This window comes from Narcine bancroftii, chromosome 10 (genome assembly GCF_036971445.1).
Source record: "Narcine bancroftii isolate sNarBan1 chromosome 10, sNarBan1.hap1, whole genome shotgun sequence".
Classification (NCBI taxonomy): domain Eukaryota; kingdom Metazoa; phylum Chordata; class Chondrichthyes; order Torpediniformes; family Narcinidae; genus Narcine; species Narcine bancroftii.
The window spans coordinates 20,137,285-20,159,103 of record NC_091478.1 but is presented as its reverse complement, the minus strand read 5'-3'; the positions used below and the strand labels follow the sequence as shown (position 1 = coordinate 20,159,103).

Genomic DNA, 21,819 nt, shown 5'->3' with positions numbered 1-21,819 from the left:
GGGTTGGGTGTTGGGTTTTTCCTCCTTTGCCTTTTGTCAGTGAGGTGGGCTCTGCGGTCTTCTTCAAAGGAGGCTGCTGCCCGCCAAACTGTGAGGCGCCAAGATGCACGGTTTGAGGCGTTATCAGCCCACTGGCGGTGGTCAATGTGGCAGGCACCAAGAGATTTCTTTAGGCAGTCCTTGTACCTTTTCTTTGGTGCACCTCTGTCACGGTGGCCAGTGGAGAGCTCGCCATATAATACGATCTTGGGAAGGCGATGGTCCTCCATTCTGGAGACGTGACCCATCCAGCGCAGCTGGATCTTCAGCAGCGTGGACTCGATGCTGTCGACCTCTGCCATCTCGAGTACCTCGACGTTAGGGGTGTGAGCGCTCCAATGGATGTTGAGGATGAAGCGGAGACAACGCTGGTGGAAGCGTTCTAGGAGCCGTAGGTGGTGCCGGTAGAGGACCCATGATTCGGAGCCGAACAGGAGTGTGGGTATGACAACGGCTCTGTATACGCTTATCTTTGTGAGGTTTTTCAGTTGGTTGTTTTTCCAGACTCTTTTGTGTAGTCTTCCAAAGGCGCTATTTGCCTTGGCGAGTCTGTTGTCTATCTCATTGTCGATCCTTGCATCTGATGAAATGGTGCAGCCGAGATAGGTAAACTGGTTGACCGTTTTGAGTTTTGTGTGCCCGATGGAGATGTGGGGGGGCTGGTAGTCATGGTGGGGAGCTGGCTGATGGAGGACCTCAGTTTTCTTCAGGCTGACTTCCAGGCCAAACATTTTGGCAGTTTCCGCAAAGCAGGACGTCAAGCGCTGAAGAGCTGGCTCTGAATGGGCAACTAAAGCGGCATCATCTGCAAAGAGTAGTTCACGGACAAGTTTCTCTTGTGTCTTGGTGTGAGCTTGCAGGCGCCTCAGATTGAAGAGACTGCCATCCGTGCGGTACCGGATGTAAACAGCGTCTTCATTGTTGGGGTCTTTCATGGCTTGGTTCAGCATCATGCTGAAGAAGATTGAAAAGAGGGTTGGTGCGAGAACACAGCCTTGCTTCACGCCATTGTTAATGGAGAAGGGTTCAGAGAGCTCATTGCTGTATCTGACCCGACCTTGTTGGTTTTCGTGCAGTTGGATAATCATGTTGAGGAACTTTGGGGTGGTACCAAAAAAGTAGTAGATAACTGCTGGGAAAGAGCTGAACAGAAAGATCATTTTATTTAAATATATCAGTACATTTGTGGTTTTTTTAATCTTCAGAATTTTAGGAAGCTTTTATTTTTTGACAAGCCACAGGAGCTACCAAAAATAGTTTTCCCAAAGAAGACAAAATAAGCCCTGAGCCTAGAAGACAAAATAAATAATTTTAAAAATCACACAAACATATAAAACAAGATCAAACTGGCTATCAAAGCTGTTCTGAGTGCAGCCAGCAGCTGCTCTCCACCTTCCAGCACTGGGAGCTGGCCCCCAGAGAAAACGACAGGCAGGGACATCCCAGAAAGAAGTAGAGGAGCCAAGGGAAGATCCACCACAGCAGGAGGAGCCAGAAAATTTTATCACTGTACATTGCACAAAGCAAAATGATACTGATAGCAATCTCAATCAGTCATTAAAAGGCTGGCATAAAAGATGACTAACAATGTAATTGGGGCCAAATAAATAATTAGCTTAAAATATGGATGAAAACTAACAAGGAATTGGAGCTGAAAGGCATCTTTGAAATCCAAAACTTTGGCTTGAAAGTCCAGACTATTTTTAAACAAAAAAAATCAAATTAATACTTTTAAGTACAGCAAAATGCAGAGGGAAACAAAGACCAATGGATTCCCAACAAGAAGTCTTGGAATGATTCAGGCCATTCACAGACCGGAGAATGCCCATCAAGAATGATAAACAGAGGAGGGCTGCACGGTTGACATAGTGGTTAGCCCGGCGCTTTTACAGCGCCAGCAATCAGGACTAGGCTTCGACTCCTGTGCTGTCCATAAGGAGTTTGTTTGTTCTCCCTGTGTCTGCGTGGGTTTCCTCCGACTGTTTGAAACGTACCGTAGCTATAGGTTAATAGGGTGTAATTGGGAGGCACGGGGTCATATTACTGAGCTGTATTCCTATATTAAAAAAATAAATTTTAAAAATGTAGTTGAGTGCCGAAAGTGGCAAATAGGGTAATGCAGAATTGAATTGGGTGTACCCTTAGAAATTCTCAAAGATGATTCACTCACTATAACTGAAGGAGAAGAATCCTCAGAAAGGAATGAAAAAACCCAGCTGACAAAAAGTAGTGATAACTTTAGATGAAAAATCAGGAGGCAGGCATCAGCTGGAAATGGTTGCCACAAAGGCAAGTGACCATGGTTTACACTGCACAAGAAGCAATAAGCTTGCAGGCTGGCTAAGAAAGCCGTCCTTTAGATAAATAATAAAACGCAGACATCTCTCAAAGGCTCAGAAGTGGAGAAGTCAAGACTCCCAGTTATAGAGTAATTAGCTGAGAATACTTGATTATTTAGATGTGGGAGGTCTATCAATCCTCAGCTGGACATCAAATGTGCTGTCTGGTTACAATTTACTTCAGCTTGGCAGTGGGGAAGCAACTGTGCTCTTTCGCATCTCATCATTAATCATTTCAATGGCAGTTAGCCACAGAACAGTTTGTGGTGTCACCAGATCTCTCACTAAGTAGAGACAACCCTTTTAAACTTATTTTTATTGTTGAACTATTTTCTTATTTGGGTTGAGTCCAATTCCTTGTCATACGTGGACAGGACCTTATTTTTATTTAATTAAAATTCATTATAAAGCAATGACGATTCATGTCTAACTTGCCACACAAAGGAATATACTTAATAATAAAAACATGACTTTAACGCAATAAAATATAAATGCCTAACCATAAAAATTGAACCACAGCATAATCTTGAGGGTGACGTTTTCTTACTGCAGACTGTACCAAAACAAAAGCAGACAGCACTTACCTTTATGTCTATGTTGTAAGGATTATAGTGTCCTCCTAATCCACTGCAGTTCCCGGCAAACTGTAGCGGATAGGTATGTATGTGCCACATTAGATCACTAATCTGAGGAGTAAACAAAGATTGCATAACTTGGAAACCCACACCTTTACAAAGTAAAAATATGAAGTGAATAATTGTTTAAAGCTGGAGACACTGCAAGATCCACTGTAAAGTAGAATGGTGGTAATGCTACTGAATTAGTCACACTAGACAACTTGAATTCAAGTTGTCTAAGATAGGAAATAAAGAGTGACCAGGTAAAATGAGTGTGAACCTTCTAAATTATTAGAAAATTACGACAATTTCACATGAACTATGGATAAGCAATAAATACCATCTCTCCAGCAACATTCTAACCAGTGACTCTGTTGAGCAATGTCAGCGATGACATCCTCAAAGGTCATCTTATCTCTAACTCCCACACCTACACATTGAAATGCATGTCAAAGACAAACAAGTCAGTACTAATACAGTTAAATTCCCACTTTGAAATTGAACTCAGTAGTGGGTCTAGTAATAGAGCAAAGATGGAATTATATGCAATGCTCACAACATTTCTCAATTAATTTTCATCAATAAATCCATTATTTGCACTTGGTATCTGGCATCTCAGATTTACACTTTACCATCCCATTCATTTGACTGGGAACTCCAATCTTAACTTCTGTGTTTATTTGTCTTTATTTCATCTGAGAATTCTTTAATTTCCAAGAATGAAAGAGGATTCATAGAAACATAAAGGGATAGATAAGATAGAGGCGGGAAAGTTGTTTCCACTTGTAGGTGAGGCTGGAATGAGGGGACACAGCCTCAAGATTTGGGGGAACAGATTTAGGACAGAGATGAGAAGGAACAGCTTTTCCCAGACAGTAGTGAATCTCTGCCCAAGGAAGCAATAGAGGTTGCTTTGTTAAATATATTTAACACAAGAGTTAAATAGATTTTTGCATAGTAGGGAAATTAAGAGTTAAGGGAAAAGGCAGGTGAATGGAGCTGAGTTCACAGCCAGAGCAACTATGATCTTATTGAATGGTGGAGCAGGTTCAATGGACCCTGCTCCTATTTCATACACTCTCATGTTCCAGTGTGTTTTGTTCCTATGAGTTTTTATTTAAGTATATACTATTTTAATAATAACAAAAATTAAAAACAGTCCAAATAGTTTTAAAGACCCGAGGCATTTATAAAGTAGCCAAAAGCCCTTTGTGAGTAATGAGCTGGACAGGATCTTGTTTCTTATCAACAAAGGCCAGGTCACCAATTGCGCATGACTGCACCTTACATGAGAACTCCTGGCCCCTGTATCCATTTGTATTAATGTGTGCAGTGGTCAAGTGCCAAGAATGACAAGTTTGGACAGATCCAATAGAAATCAGAACACAAGAAATTAGGAAAATGAGCTGTTCAACTCTGCCCCTTCAACTTTATCATGGACCATACCTTACAGCCCTCATTTCTGACCTTTCAAAGAAAATGATAAACTCTCAAAAATTCATCCTCGACAGGATGTTATTGATGAAAATAATGTAATAAAGATTATGAACAACTCATGAAGTGCAAAGGAATAAATCCTTCCGCTTCGGAATGCTCCAGTGAATCAAACTGAGTGAGACTCTTTTCTTCCTTTATCCAGAATCGACGAAGACATTGTTATATCCAATGAATTTTTAATTGCAGCATTTGTCTTGAAACTGATTTTAAATTCACCCAGCAAAGCTGAGAAGCAATCGACTGAGTAAAGTTATCACTTACATCACCTGCATTTAGATCGGATGGTTCAAAGGCTACTTTTATTGTTGTGTCACTTGAACTCCCATCTGGGAAGACCTGCTGCATCTGGAAATTAAAAAGAGAGCATATTAGACATCAACAATCCCACAGGAAAATGAAAATGTTCATGTTTTTCCTGTATCATTTGTCTGGAGTTTGGAAGGGACTGTGTCATTGTAAACAGTTCCCTGGAAGGAGTATTAGCAAATGGCCTTCTGACTGCAACACATTACTACAATGTCATTGAGAGATACAGAATGGAAACAGGGCTTTTCTTCCACCAATTTGAATTAATACTACATTAATTATTTTTTTTTAAATAAAATTTTTACCCACATTCTCATCTCCCCCCAGGAGCTGTTGCTACCCTCCACCATCAGACTCCAAAACAACAAACTCAGAGACTCATTCAAGGACTCTTCCTTTGCACATCATTTATGACTGAATTTTTTTTCCCTGTATTGCTCAGCTTGTTTACATTTCTTTCTTTGTTATTTGTCCCTTTTGTCATTTGCATAGTTTCTTGCGTGCAGTTTTAAGCACTACCGATAAGAATTTTGCCTGACCCGTGGGTAAAAAGAATTTCAGGGTTGTTTGTGATATCATGTATGTACTCTGACAATAAATCTGAACTTTGAACTTTGATTCTACCACTCACCAACACACCATAGGCAATTTAAATTTGTCAATTAACCTACCAAGCCACATGTTTTTGGAATGTGGAAAGAGACTCCAGCACTCAGGGGAAATCCCAAATGGACACTGGGAAATGTGCCACAGTCAGCACCCAAAGCCAGGGCTGAACCCAGTTCTCTGGTGTTGTGAAGCAATGTCTCTCCCAACTGCACCATAGAACGTAAAACAGTACAGCATAGGAAGATGACCTGTGCTGAACATGATGTCAAAATCGAATTAAAACTCTTTTACTCGCACATAAAAGATACCCCTGCATTACCATCCAATTCATGAGTCTATCACTGTACAATCTTTACACATCCTTTTGGGCTTATTCAGTTTTTGTCATGGAATGGAACAACAATCATCCCTCATTGATGTATTTTGCTGTATGCCATAAGATTCCACGATTTTCCAGGGATAACTCAAATGTGAGGAGGGTTGGTGATAACTTAGCCAGAGCTCCTGAGATAACTGCAATCCTTCTGCAGGAGGGACAAATGTTGACTCAAAAACCACATGCAGGCTCTTTGGTGCAAGAATGAGGAAGTGCTGCAGAGGCAGGGGTGACATCTGTTTTCAGCTGACCAAATGCAACAAACACATTCAACTGATTAATCAAATAATCCTCATCCACATTATAGTATAGCTTAACCTATACTTTTCCACTAACTCGCAATTTTCTCATTCTGCTCTGGCCAAAACAAGCAGGTGATTTAACACACAACAAGCATTTAATGAGGTTTTCATTCAACTACTCAGGCACAAGAATTACATCAGCATACACCTGTAATCACAGACCACCTGCAGTTCATTTAGTCCCTTAAGTAAGCCGATATTCCCATGAAATGTCATACCTACAAATTCTTTCCAACACAATAGTACAATAAGGAAAAGTACTTATCTAAATATATGCCTCATCGAACTGAGCCCCTAAGTGTATTACAATACATTGTTAAGTTTCAAGAGATTTCCAAGTTAATTTTTTCCTTGCATTGATCCCTTGTTCAGCTTTCCATGTAACATTAAAAGAGGTTATTTAATAACCAAAAGATTAGGTGTTTAACATTGAGGAATTTATGCTGTGCAAGCAAGAAACTCTATCTTCCCAACCTGGAAATGACCTATCAACAATAGAATTGATACTCCTATTCATACAGCAAACAATGTGGGTTTGTCAAATGGAACTGGAAAGAAAATGCCTTCCTGGTGGAAATTGCTTCAGTGATGCTTTATCATCATCTGGCAAATAAGACAGAAAAAGTTCAGACCATAACTATAGTATGTGAAGCAGAGAAGGATTGTGGTTCTTCAGAGACAACTTAAGACCGTGCAAGATGCTTTCTGATCCTCTTTCATTCATCTAACAGCACAATGAGTCTAAACCTGAAATTTTGATGACACCAAGGGCGGGAGAGAAATTGATAGGAGTCCAAAATTTTCTCCATCTGCGTGTTGATATTCAAGTTAGATTATACATTACAATGATACCAACAAAAATAATGAATTTTCATCAGTTTGCAGCATTAAATTAAATTGTTTATTTCAAAAACATTTCAGATCAAGTTCCTTTGGCATTACAGATAGCACAGTAAGCGCCGTTCAAAGTTCCTGTGTTGTCATGTAATAAAACAACTGTAAAAATTTGCTTCAGTCTGTCAAAAGGCAGACAGATTCGCCATCAGCAGAAGTTGCCAGGCACCTCTTAGAGGCAGAGAAAGAGAAGCAAAAGAAATAATAATGCTGTAACAGTGCTAGGGTGTCAGATTCGAATCCAGTCTGCACTGAGTTTGTACGTTCTCTCTGAGTGCTCTGATCTCCCCCAATTTGTAAAAACACGTACAGGGTTAGTAGGTTAATTGGTCACATGGGCGTAATTAGTTAGCATGGGCTCATCGGCAGTAAAGGCCTGTTACAATGCTGTATCTCTAATAAAATAAATTGAAAAAGAACATAAGTTGCTCATTCTAAATGCAATTTTTTTGTTTTAATATCACCTCACACAATTATATTGATGTTGTACTACCTCCAATATTTGAGGTAGATTAGATCTACCACATCATATGCATATTTGACATGTACTAGGACTGAAATCCCATCAGTGAATAACAGTATGAAAAATTATTGCATCCCACTGAGAGACAATGAATGTGTCCCACGTGGACACAGTCATCAATGCCCTTCAGAGCTTGAAGGTCCATTTGAGAGAAAATGATGACCACTGGCTCCCAGGAAATTCAGAAAAGTGTATACAAATTTAACACCGATCATCAAATTGACCCTCTTGCAGACAGATACAAAATGCAACGCAAGCAACCAGAACCCAGATTTGCGAACCCTGCCTACTTTAGTGGGTCTGCTTGGAACCATCGACATTCAATCATTTTAACTGGCAACAAGTCCTCTACTTCCATGCATACAACATGAAAGCTGGAAGCTCGTGGAGTCCAGCAGCAGGACCAAGATGTGCTGGCATTCCCCAGTATTACCGGGAGGACATCACCTCTCAAATTCTGTCATATATGATCGCAGTGGGATTATAGAGCTTCATATGAAGAGACAACAGGAAGGGATGTTCCTTTTTTTTAAAAAAAACTTTATTTTAATACATTTTAATCATCTTTAATGTTTTACTAAAACTGTAAATCCATTTTCTCTATTTTGAAAATTGCACAGTTATTACAGAAATCCATTTAAAGGCATCAGGACATAATGGGAGGAGAGCAGAACTCAAGGTGCAGTCAACACCACTAATCTCCACAGTGCCAAGAACCCAATATATCTGTGATGTGGGCAGACTGCAGGAGGAGATTCTGGGCAGGCAGCCTGGACTAGAATGCACGGATCCTCTGGATATAATGCACGGATCCTCTGGATATACCAAGACACGGAAACAAATGTTACTAATTGTGGTTGCATGTGGCAAGTTTTAGTACAGGACAAAGTATTTATTTACACAGAGAATGATCAAAAGATAGAGTGCCTGGTCACACTTTTAGGAAAAGCTGACTGATGGATAGGAGCTGGAAGGATTATTGTTTTGATTACAAGTAAATGAATATATTGACTTCCTCATTGGAAGACCACAATCAGTATGAATTGGAAACAACATCCCATTCTCAGTGACAATCAACACAGACATACCTCAAGGATGCGTGCTTAGCCCACTGCCCTACTCACAATACACCCATGACTGTGTGGCTAGGCGCAATTCAAATGTAATCTACAAATTTGCTGATGACACCACGGTTGTCGGCAGAATCACAGAAGGCAATGAATGAGGAAGCAGACAGATGAGAGATAGATCAGCTCATTGAGTGATGTCACAACAACAACCTTGCACTCAACGTGAGCAAAACCAATGAGATGATTGTGGACTTCAGGAGGAAGTCAGGAGTACATGAACCAGTCCTCATCGAGGGATCACTGGTGGAAAGTGTCGAGAATTTCAAATTACTGGGTGTCAACATATCTGAAGATCTGTCCTGAATGTTGATATACTCACGAAGAATGTTCTCAAAATCATCTTTAGGTGTACCATGGAGAGCATTCTGGCTGGTTGTATCACTGTCTGGTATGGACAAGAAAAAACTCCAGAGGGTTGTTAACTTGGCCTGTGACATCTCAGGTACCAAGCTTCACTCCATCAAGGACATCTACAAGAGGAGGTGTCTTAAGAAAGCAGCCTCTATCCCAAAGGATAAAAACTCAATGCTGGAGAAACTCAGCTGTCATTTATATAGCAAAGGTAAAAATACATAACTGACATTTCAGGCTTGAGCCCCTCATCAAGGTACAGAAAAATATCAGCAGGCGTCTGAACAAAAGAGTGGGGGGGGGGGGCAGGTTTGATCCCAAAGGCAGGAAGTGATAGGTGGAGAATGGAGGGAGAGGACAGCAGCAATCAAAGGGAGGGGGATGGCCAGGTAAGCCAGGGGATTGAGAGAAAGGACAAGAAGAAAGGGGAAGGGAAGGGGGGAGGGGGAGGGGGGAGCAGGTTAGCAGAAACTGGAAAAGTCGACATTAATGCCATTTGGCTGGAGAGTGCTCAGACGGAAAATCAAGTGTTGTTCCTCCAATTTGCGGGTGGTCCTAGTGGGATAGCACACAAGGCCATGGACAGAGATGTGAGTATGGGAGTGTGACATAGAACTGAAATGGTTGGCTACTGGGAGGTCTCTGTCACTGGTGCGGATAGAACGAAGGTGCTGAGGTGCACCCAGTCTCTCCGATGTAGAGAAGGCCACAGAGGGAGCACCAGATGCAGTAAATCAGTGTTGCTTCACTTGAAAGGCCTGTTTGGGGCTCCAGGCAATGGTGAGGGAGGAAGTGTGGGCCCAAATGTGGCACCTCCTGAGGCCACAGGGGAAGGTGCCGGGGTGGAGGGGGAGGGATTGATGGGGAGGGATGAGTGCATGAGGGAGTCACGAAGGGAGAAGTCCCTACGGATGGGGGAGAGGGGAAGATGTGTCTGGTAGTGGGATCCTGTATTAAGTGCCAGAAATTCCAGAGGATAATGTGTTGGATGCAGAGGCTGGTGGACTGCTAGGTGAGGATACAGGGGATTCTATGTTTGTGGCATGTGGGGGTAGAGGGGGCCAGGGCAGTGTGTTTTGTGTTTTTACTTCAAGTGCGGTATCTACAGAATTTTGTGTTTTACCTTTATCCTCAAGGACTCCCACCACCCAGGCCATGCCCTCTTCACTGTGCTACCATCAAGAAAAAGGTACAAGAGATTGAAGATGACCACTCAGTGATACAAGGACAGCTTCTTCTCCACTGCCATCAGATTGCTGACTTTTTCTTTTCTTGCACTATTTTTATTAATTTCATTAGGTGGTTTATGTCATGTTTGCACCGTGATGCTGCCTCAAAACAACATATTTTGTGACGTTCATGACAATAAATTCTGATTCTGAATATATCAAAGTATTGTATTTCACCTTCAGTGAATTAAGGAAAGAATTTTTCCAGGACAAATCAGCCAAATTATTAAATATAACTGGGGAATAAGTGGTTAACCAAGTCCTTGTTGGAAAACTACAGGAAAAGTAATGATTATTAACAGGAAAGGATTGCAGCAATTTGTTCAGGATAACTTTGGAAATGGTGGAATCTATCACCAAAACTTTAGTGAAGCAGAGTGAATTATTCTGGAGGTGAAGTGAAAATACCTCAATTGCAATGAAACTTCTGATACTAATTAATTCACCGTACATAAAGGAAAATCTCTCCGAATGATGAAAGTAAAATAATTTTCAATAGCCCAGAAATATTGCCTTGATAATTGGCATTTGCAATGATAGGTGGTGTTTTCCTTCTGAAACCATAGAATCAGTTGTCAAGGCTCATCTTAATCCTGGATACGCAGGCCCTAATTATCAAATGTCACTGGACTATAAATAGAATATAAATACTGCTAAACAACAAGATTGTTATTTGTTTCACACTCACTGCCTTCAACAATGATATGGCTAGAATTTTATGGTCTGTGTATTTATTCTCTGTGGAATAAACAGTGGGGGTAAAATTCAGAACTTTAGAGATGTGAATTGAAAATAAACAGGGGTGCTGGCAGCACTAGATAGATAATGGAGGAATTGTACACCAGCGCAAATAGTTCAATAGTGGGACAAATGGAATATTGGTGCTAATATTTGGATGACTGTGAGGGAAAGCTTGATATTATGACAATAGAGTTGGGGGGGAGGGAGTAAAAATGTCAGGGTACCAACGCACATTTAGATGGTATGGCAGACTGAGGAAGTCGAATACAAACAACAGTTGGGAGAATGAAATGGGATCTGTCTAAATGGATGTTTAATGTCAGCAGACACTCTGAGCTGAAGAGCCAAATTTTTTTTTGGCTGTTATTCAGGCTTCTTTTATTCTTTTTCCCACCAACATGTGGAGCCTGTGTCTTCACTAGCTTAGCAAATTTTTGCTTCGGTGCAGTTTTCTGAGCAGCCTTGGTGCGTTGACTTTGGTGCAGCTTTGGCCATTTTAGCCTCGCTGGCAACTCTGATTGCTTGTTCTCATTGAGCTTTATGCACTTCTGGCTTCTGATTCCTCTTAGCTATAATCTCAGCCAAAGAGGCATCAGCGATAGCTCTTTGCAACTTCACTGCACGACATCAGCCTACAAATATTCAAAGACGTGGGGAATGGAGAAAGAGATTTCTCACAAAAATTCTTCAGAGCTAGATGATTCATGAACTAGAGGGCACAAGTTTAAGGTGAAAGGCTTAAGAGGAGCCTGGGGCAATTTTTTCACTCAGAGAGTTGTCCATATAGGGAACGAACGGCCAGAGAAAGCTATAGAAGCAGGTATCATTACAACATTTAAAAGACATGTGGACAGATATATGGATAAGAAGGGGATAGAAGAAGCAGCACATTTAGCGTAGCGGTTAGCGCAATATTGTTACAATGCCAGAGATTGGGGCCGGATTCTGAATCCCACGCTGTGTGCTGGTTTCCCCCCGTGACTGCATGGGTTTTCCCTGGGGTCTCCAGTTTCCTCCCATCCTTCAAAATGTACCGGGGTGGGGGGGTAAGTCAATCAGGTGTAATTAGGTGGCATGAACTCATGGGCCAAGAGGGCCTGTTACCATGCTGCATGTTAAAAAAAAATTAAATTTAAAGGATATGGACCAAATGCAGATGAATAAGAATAGCCCACAATGCAAACTTGACCAGTATGGCCTGTCCTGTGTAACTCTCCAAGACTCTATGTGATCCTGTTTTCACCACTTATTGAGAAAGAGCTCCAAAGACTCATGATCCTCCAAGTGAGAAACATCTCATCTGTCTTAAATGGGCAAGTTTTCAATCTCCCTCCTATATGTTGACATCACCCCTTTTTATACAGCCCACTACTGTGGTATAATCAGCAAATTTGCCAATGGTTTTTGTTGTTGAACTGAGCCACATAGCCATAGGTGTAAAGTGAGTAGAGCGGGGGCCTAAGTATTTTGTCCTTTGATGCTCTGGTGCTGAAGGAGTTTATGAAGGAGATGTTCTTGGTAATTTGCACTGACTGGGGTCTGGAGGTGAGGAAATTCAAGATCTAATGACATAGTGGGGTATTGAGGCCCAGGTCTTGTGTGAATTTTAAAAGATTCTCTTAAATATCTGCCACCAGATCACTTAACCCAATCCCATTCATTTTTCATGCTCTCATACAAATTTAAAATACCAGTCTAAGAACTATTCTTCTTTCCCACACACTCAGTGTAAAATGCAATCAGATCCATACTACCTTTGCTAAGAGGTCAGTCCAAACACCAGAATCAAAGAGAGATGGCAATGACTATATGTTTCTCCAAATCCTCTCTATGGTCAAGTTTAAACTAAACAGTTTTATGGGAAAACTTTTGTCATGGCTTAGCAAGTTTGAGGACAGGGAATCTGCAACAGAACCTGAGATCTTCAATGCTCAAAGAAGCTATTCATCTCATCAATTTCATGCAAGCTCTTTGAAGTGTAATTGGGTCAGTCCTATCCCCTTATTCTTTTCCCCACAGCTCCGCTAATTATTTCCCTTCAAATATCTGTGAATTCCTTATACCCTTTTGAAAGCTCCAAACCATACAATTTCCAAAACATTTCTGTGAAGCGAGTTCTTGATAATTACCTCTCCGCAATAAAAGAAAGTTTCTCTTTATACCCCATCACCGGTCAGCTATATATAGCAGGAAGTACAAGATATTTACATCTTCCAGTCCTTGGACACATCCCCCTATCTCGGGAGGATTGAGAGATTATGCTAAACCCTTTGGTCTCCTGCATCCTCACTTCCCTCACCAGCTCAGGGTGTATCCCATTGGGAGCAAGTGACTTGTTCACTTCAAAACAGTCAGCATGTCTAATACCTCTTCCTGATTAAATTTCACCCTGATTAATCTCCTTTTAACAGAGATCAAGACCAACACAAAGTACTCATTTTCTATTCCTTCTTGATCCTTTATCAGACCCATCCCCCTCTTGGTAAGAACATGACTAAATGTCATTCCAGTCTCATATTCTCTCTCTACTAGTTTCACTTTACAATCCCCTCTCAGTCTAGTTCCTACTTGAATTATTTATCTCATATTCTATTCCACAAAACCATGTCTGCATGTTGTAATAAAGCCTTCACACTCTGTCTTGAACATACTTTCATAATTCATCTTCCAATTTCAATTTATCTCAAGCAAATTGCTTCACATAGCTCCACAGTTTAAGGACTTGAATTTTAATTTGAATTAAAATGACCTGTAAATTCAATATAAAATTATTTGCCAGAACCTCTTTTACGACAAAGTGATGAGCCTTTACTAGATCACAAATACCCTGTCATGTGGGTCGAGAAAACTATCCAAAGTGTACTTTATGAATGTGTGTTCCATGATGTTACTCCAAATTTGATTGACTCAATCTTCATGAAGACTCAAGTCCCTCAATAATATGCTACAAGTAACACTGATGATCTTATTTACACTGGGTCTCTGTCATCAGTACTGCTTGTATCATCACTGTATCTTTCTGCCCCTTCTTTAACAATAGCTTCACCAAACTGATTCTATGTCTTAGTGATCCTTTCTCGCAATTCCTAATGATCGTCGTCTTCAGGATTTGGATCGCAGAATAAATAGCTTTGTGGCCAAGTTTAAATGTGACCCAAACATCAGTGGTGGGCAGGTAGTGATGAGAAACAGAGAGGCTTAGGTCAGGAGAATGTGCAACGAAGTGGCAAGTGAAATACAACGTGGAAAGTAGAGGGTCATGCACATTGGTAGAAGGAATAAAGGGGCAGACTATTACTTAGATGGGGAAAACATTCAAAATTCGGTGGTGCAAAGGGACTTGGGAGTCCTCGTGCAAGATCTTCTTTTCTTTCTTTGGCTTGGCTTCGCGGACGAAGATTTATGGAGGGGGTAAAAAGTCCACGTCAGCTGCAGGCTCGTTTGTGGCTGACAAGTCCGATGCGGGACAGGCAGACACGGTTGCAGCGGTTGCAGGGGAAAATTGGTTGGTTGGGGTTGGGTGTTGGGTTTTTCCTCCTTTGCCTTTTGTCAGTGAGGTGGGCTCTGCGGTCTTCTTCAAAGGAGGTTGCTGCCCGCCAAACTGTGAGGCGCCAAGATGCACGGTTTGAGGTGTTATCAGCAAACTGGCGGTGGTCAATATGGCAGGCACCAAGAGATTTCTTTAGGCAGTCCTTGTACCTTTTCTTTGGTGCACCTCTGTCACGGTGGCCAGTGGAGAGCTCGCCATATAACACGATCTTGGGAAGGCGATGGTCCTCCATTCTGGAGACGTGACCCATCCAGCGCAGCTGGATCTTCAGCAGCGTGGACTCGATGCTGTCGACCTCTGCCATCTCGAGTACTTCGACGTTAGGGATGAAAGCGCTCCAATGGATGTTGAGGATGGAGCGGAGACAACGCTGGTGGAAGCGTTCTAGGAGCCATAGGTGGTGCCGGTAGAGGACACTACCGTGCAAGATACTCTGAAGGTTAACCTCCAGGTTGAGTCGGTGGTGAAGAAGGTGAATGCAACCTTGGCGTTCATATCTAGAGGAGTAGGATACAAGAGCAGGGATGTTGATGTTGAGATAAGACCTATCTTGGAGCACGGTTTGGGGACTCCTTATTTAAGAAAGGATGTTCTGGCATTGGAGAGGGTTCAGAGAAGATTCACAAGGATGATTTCTGGAATGAAAGGATTAGTGTATGAGGAACATTTGAAGGCTCTTGAACTGTACTCTTTGGAGTTCAGAAGAAAGAGGGAGAATGAGGTAAGGCCTGGATAGAGTAGATGTGGCAAAATTGTTTCCCAAGGTTGGCAAATCTGGGACAAGAGGCCACAACTTCAGGACTGAAGGGCTTCCATTTAAAACAGAGATCAGAGAAATTTATTTAGCCAGAGAGTGGTGAACTTCTGGAATTCACTACCATGGGCGGTTGTGGAGGCCAAGTCGTTGGGTGTACTTAAGGCAGAGATTGCTAAGTATCTGAATAGTCAGTATATCAAGGGATATATGGAGAAGACAGGGGAGTGGAGCTGATTGTGGAAGAATGGATCAGCTCATGATAGAATGGCAGAATGGCCTTATTGTGCTCCTATATCTTCTAGTCTTATTGTCTATCAGGGTTGCTCTCTCTCTCCTATCACCCCTACCCGCTCTCCAGTTTACCTTCTGTCCGCTTTACATACTATTTGTTTCAAAATGCATCTTGTCCAATCCAATTAAAGCAATAGACATTAGAATCACAGATGTACAGCATGGAAGCAGGCCCTTCAGGCCAACTTCTCCATCCTGACCAAGATGCCTATCTATGCTAATTCCATTTCTCACGTCCTTCTACATATTGAATTACTAGTCCAAACTTTTTTGTGATCTACATAAAAGACTGTGGCATTGTTTTATAAACCTCTATAGGGGCACCCCCTCAGCATCCTAGGTTCTAGTGAGAAAGGACACAGCCTGTCCAATCCCTCCTTATAACCATAACCCACTTTTCTTATAGCTCATACGGCACAGAACAGGTCCTTCTGCCCAACTGTTCAATGCCAACCAATAAGGTATTCTGGCCTCATCCCATTTGCCTGCACTTGGTCCGTATCCCTCCAAGTCCATCCTTATCCATAAATTTCTTTGTGTCTTTTGAATATTGCTATTATATCCACTTAAATATTTTCTTCCTGCATCTCGTTCCTGATGTGGACCACCCTCCAAGTGAAAAAAAATCTTTCACGTCCCTCCCAAATCTTTTTCCTCTCACCTTAAACCATCCATTCTTGAAAAAAAGATGGAGCATTTTCTTTATCCAAGTCCCTCATCTTTGAATATCCAAATCATTAACAGATAAAGCCCCTATCTTTACGGCATACAGGTGGACACAGGCTCCACTCAGAAAAATATCCTTGACCTCCTTCCACCAAACCAATTTTGAATCCAATGGGACAGCTCACCTTGGATCCAATGTGCTTTAACCTTCCAGTTAAAAGCCATATATATTAGCTGTTAAAAGCCATATATATTAGCTGTCTGTTGCCAATGCCTTCATCAACCTTCTTTGGTGACCTATTTAAAAAACTCTTCATCATTAAGTCTCTGCCATATTCACAAATACATGAATTGAAATGCAAAAAAATGAAGCTGAACAGAATATAGCACAGCTGGAAGATCTACAAATTAACCATCGCTTCACATTACCCAGTCCCACAATCCAAAGCGCCATGGGACAACTTTAAGTTTTAAAACATGGCACATAAATGGAATTTATTTCTTTCCAGTTTCCACCCAGACTGTCATTGCCCCTTTAATCCTACTGCTCTAATTTTGCTAACAAGTTACCTCATGTTACAGGATTTAATATCTTTTCATTTTAATTTGTTCCTCATTTCCTTGAAGTGTGATTATTATTGCACTCTCAACATAATGAATTTGCTTTTAGCAACCATCATTAAACATTGCCTTGGCAACTGCATCTATTCATTTCACTGTTTGTAATCAAAAAAACACAATTTGACAAGTACATACGGCAAAGACAGGATTAGATCCAAGTTGGTGATGTTTACAGGCTGCTATCCATTGACAAACAGCAAAAAGATGAACAATCTCACAGTGAGAGCTGCAAGATCCCAAACCACTACAGCATAACGATCCCTAAATTGAATTGGCCCGGATGTCATATTTTTCTGACAGTTGAAAAATTATAAAGGAGCAGCTCCCCTTACTTGTTTACAGTTTTGCACATGGAAGGTGAATATTAAATAAAAGCAGGAAGATTAGGACACAGCCACACACTAATTGGACCGGACATGTATTTGGTGTGCAGAGCTTTACCCGTTCAATTCTCTGGCAGATATTTAGAGAATTGCTTTTGATCTATTGTATATCCTCATAATTCCAACCTTTCTTCCACCCACTTCCTGAAACATAAAGGCAGCAGGGACTCTGCCCTGGAGTGCAATCTCCTGGGAACAAGGCCATTGCCTCATTCACCACAGGCAACTCAATTCCTGTGACAATTGAGCAGCTGTTCCTGCTCCATCCACCTTTCAATATAAAGCAGTGGTGTTTAAGGATATCCCCAGAAATACAAATGAAAATTGTAAATCTATTACTAGTCTTCAGTACCCAATGGAGGGATTCTAACAATAGACAAATAATTTTGGGAACTGCTGGGAAACTCTGCTGTATAGAATTCAACTTGTACCAATAGCTGTTCACTCATCACCTAGGAGATGGATGTTCCTGTTCTGGTAAGATCTCCATGCTGATTATTATCAAGCCGACTCAAAGGCTTTTATTCCAGCCTTCAGTGCACAAATGAGTAATGAGAGTCTATTGTCATATACACAGGTATAATGAACGGATGCATCAAAATTCTTCCTTGTTACAGACACATAGGGATACAATATATACCGACTACAATAGAATACATAAAATTACCACAACATGCCAAAACAGAAAAAGAGATAGCAAATATAAAAGGCTAGATAGGCGACTATTCACAGTTACAGTTCATAACAAAAGAATGTGATATTTAAAAAGCGCAAACAGAAAGAGTTTATGATTAGTTTAGTAAGGTTCAAGAGTCTTATAGCTGTTCAATAAATATGATTCTTGAACCTAGAGATACTCATTTTCAGTACCTATGCAGTAAGAAGAGGTTGTGACCAGGGTGACAGGGTCCTTTATGCTGTTGTCTACCTTCTTGAGGCAGCGTCTCATGCAAACATCTTCCTTAGATGGTAGGTCAGTGCCCATGATGGACTAAGCTAGGTTGCCACTTTCTGAAACCTTTTGCATTCCTGAGTTACCAAACCAGACTGTGATGCAGCCAGCTTTAAAAACTCCATCTTGAAAACATGAATCGTTGAAGATAACAGGGGTCAAGCTGGGTAATGGACAACTAAATTTTGGCTGAGAGTTTATGACGGATGGAGGCGCAGCCAGGGGTTTGCTCTCATTGGCCAGTGTGGACAAGATAAAAGCAAAAGACTCCCACCAGCATCTGGATGAAAACATTTCTTTCTGAAGCCCTGACCTCCCCATCTTTACCTCTATGTCCTTTCTTTTAACTATTCAGATGAGGGAAGTGTTTTTTCTCTATTTATACAAACCACCACCTCTTTTTTTAAAAATATATACCTCAATGGGATTCAGCCTACCCTTTTCTAATGAATTCAACCTCAGTTTAATCACCAGCTTTCTTCCTAGCTGCAATTTCCTCATCCAAACAACATCCTTTGAAACTCTTGCACACCCTCTCCAGATCTTTCCCACAATGTGATGACCAGAATCACACAATGATTAATGTTGTGACTTCAAAATAATTGTGTAGATTTCCTGCAATACTTCCTGCTCCTACATTCTAAGACTCAGCTAAGATGTCAGTCAATAAGCCTTTTTAACCAATTCATCAATCTTTTCTGCCTTCTTTAGTATGTGTACATCACATTTCAAGGTCCTGGATACTTCTCAATATCCTTCCATTCAGGGCAAATGCCCTTCAGTTGTTGCACCTCCTCAGTACCTCATTGCCTCTGTCTGGTTGGCCAGACAGTCTATGTGCAGTCAAAAGCACACCTTCTACCTCTCAGTCACACAAACAACTCTCTTAGCTGCACACTTCCTTAAGTTTTACGAGCATAAGAAATGGAAACAAAATTAGGCTGTTTGGCCCATCAAGCCTGTTCTACAATTCAATATGATCATGACTGATTTAGACATGGACTCAGCTCCATCTATCTGCCTTTTCCCCATAACCCACAATTCCTCTACAATGCAAAAATCTACCTGTGTCTTAAATATATTTAATAAGGTAGCCTCGACAGATCCCTTGGGCAGAGAATTCCTGAGATTCATGAGTCAATGGGAAAAGCAGTTCATCTCAGCACTAATCCAACCCCCCTGAATTTTGAGGCTATGTCCTCTAGTTCTAGTCTCACCTACCAGTAGAAAAAACTTTTCAGCCTATCCCTTTCATAATTTTAGATGATTATATAAGATCCCCTCTCATTCTTATGAAATCCAGTGAGTATAATCCCAGGAAACAAAATCTCTCCTCATAACCCCTTATCTCTCATATCAACCTGATGAACCTCGTATGCAATTCTTCCTTTCTTTATCATGCTCCCAACATTTAAATCTAAATGATTAATATATAGAACAAAAAGCACTGAATACTGATCCCTGTGGAATCCTACTTGCCCCACTGAGTTGGTCTCATTTTACCCTAACTATCTTTTCTGCCCTGATTCAATCCCTCCCCACCTAGATCTGTGATATCTCACATGCCCTCCATCTCTTCAATGATTTCAGATTCCCTGAACTGAACTGCCTCAACTTCCCGATTGATGTCCAATCCCTTTATACCTCCATCCTTCATACAGAAGGTCTGAAAGCACTTCACTTCTTCCTGGACCAAAGACCCGACCAATCACCCTCTACCACCCTCCTCCACCTGGCAGAACTTGTCCTCACTCTAAATAACTTCTCCTTTAACTCATCTCACTTTCTCCAAACCTCCTGCCTGTTTCTGGGGTTTGTGGAGCAATCCATGCTACAAGTCTACACAGGCCAGACCCCCTCAACCCTTCCTGTGTTATATTGATGACTGCCTCATGTACTCGCGATGAGCTTGGCAACTTCATTCACTTTGCTGCCAACTTCCACCCCGATTTCAAACTCACTTGGTCCATCTCCGACAACACTCTCCCCTTTCTGGTTCTCTGTCTCCATCTTTGGAGACAAACTTTTCACCGACAAATATTACAAACCCACTAACTCTAACAGCTACATTGACTACACTTCCTCACACCCTGTCCCCTGCAAAGATTCCATCCCCTTCTCTCAATTTCTCTGTCTTCGCCACATCTGTTCCCAAGATGAGGTCTTCCAGTCCAGATCTTCTGAAATGTCTGCCTTCTTTCACAAATGTAGTTTCCCCCTCCACCACAATCAACTCAGCCTTCACCCGCATCTCCTCCATTTCCAACTCATCTGCCCTGGCCCCCTTTGCCCTCAGACACAACAAACATAAATTTCCCCGAATCCTCACCTACCACCCACCAGCCTCCACATCCCACACATTATCCTCTGGAATATCCGAAACTTACAACAGGATCCCATTACCAGACACATCTCCTCCCCTCTCCTCTCAATTCATGACTCCCTCGTGCACTCATCCCTCCCCACCAATTCCCCCGCCCCCCAGCACTTTCGCCTGTGGCTGCAGAGGGTGCCACACTTGCGCCCAGACCTCCTCCCTCACCACAGTCCAGGGCCCTAAACAGATCTTTCAAGTGAAGCAACACTTCACTTGTGTAACCGTAGGACTAATTTAATACATCTGGTGCTCCCTTTGTGGCCTTCACTACATTGGAGAGACTGGGCACAGATTGGGAGATCGCTTCACTAAGCACCTTTGCTCCATCCCCACTAGTGACAGAGACCTCCCAGTAGCCAACCATTTCAGTCTGTGTCACACTCCCATGTCTGTCCATGGCCTTATGTACTATCCCATCAAGATCACCCACAGACTGGAGGTCTGTTTAGACTCTCTCCAGCTGGATGGCATTAACATCATCTTTTCTGGTTTCTGCTAATCAGCTCTCCCTTCCCTTCCCAGATCTCCCCCTTCCTTCCCACTCTATTCACCTAGTCATTCCTCCTCCCCTTGATCACTGCTATCCCCTCCCTCCCTTCTCCTCCTATTACTTCCTGCCTTTGTGACCACACCTCCCCCTATTCTTTCCTTCTGATACCTGCCGACATTTTTCCATACCTTGATGAAGGGCTAAAGTCCGAGACGTCAGTAATGTATTTTTACCTTTGTTATATAAAGGACACTGTTTGACCAGCAGAGTTTCTCCAGCATTGTGTCTTTACTTGTATTCGTCTTCAATTGAGATGTGGTTTGGGTCTTCATCTGCCCATTCTTCCATCATTTCTTGTAACATTAACTTCAGTTTAGCCATATAAGCACACTAAATCAATAAGTACCAAGGAGCAGCAAGGCCAGAGGTGAATCAGAAAATAAATTTTAAATTTTAAAGATGAGGCAATACAGGTATTCCCTGACTTATGACTGTAATTCGGACCGAAGGATCGGTCATATTTCAGAATGGACACATGTCGGAATTGAATACTTAACTTGTTAGTCAGCGTCCCAGGGTCTACAGGGTGGGTGTGGCCATCTTGATTCCTGTGAGCAAGCGTGAGACAATGTGCGGTGGGTTCACACATTGGAGTTCAGTTGGTGCATGCCCTAACAATATTGAATTTGCGTCCTTAACTCTTGCACATGCACCAACCGAACTCCAATACACAAACCGTGCATGCACCAACCAAAGGTTCAAGCATGCGCACAGGAATC

At 41.8% G+C, this 21,819-nt stretch overlaps 1 protein-coding gene across 4 annotated transcripts in view; it reads right to left on the bottom strand.

Annotated features, from left to right (window-relative positions):
* Nucleotides 1-21,819, bottom strand: part of cusr (Copper-only SOD repeat protein) — an 86,708-nt gene that overhangs the window by 36,448 nt on the left and 28,441 nt on the right. For 3 of the 4 annotated variants that reach the window (XM_069900091.1, XM_069900092.1, XM_069900090.1), the window contains exons 4-5: nt 4,754-4,837; nt 2,963-3,064 (exon numbers count right to left, since the gene is read on the bottom strand). In XM_069900091.1, coding sequence (XP_069756192.1) covers nt 2,963-3,064; nt 4,754-4,837 — 186 coding nt within the window. Of the gene's footprint in view, nt 1-1,037; nt 1,183-2,962; nt 3,065-4,753; nt 4,838-21,819 lie in introns of those variants that run through there. The other variant, XM_069900093.1, reaches the window with a different exon arrangement.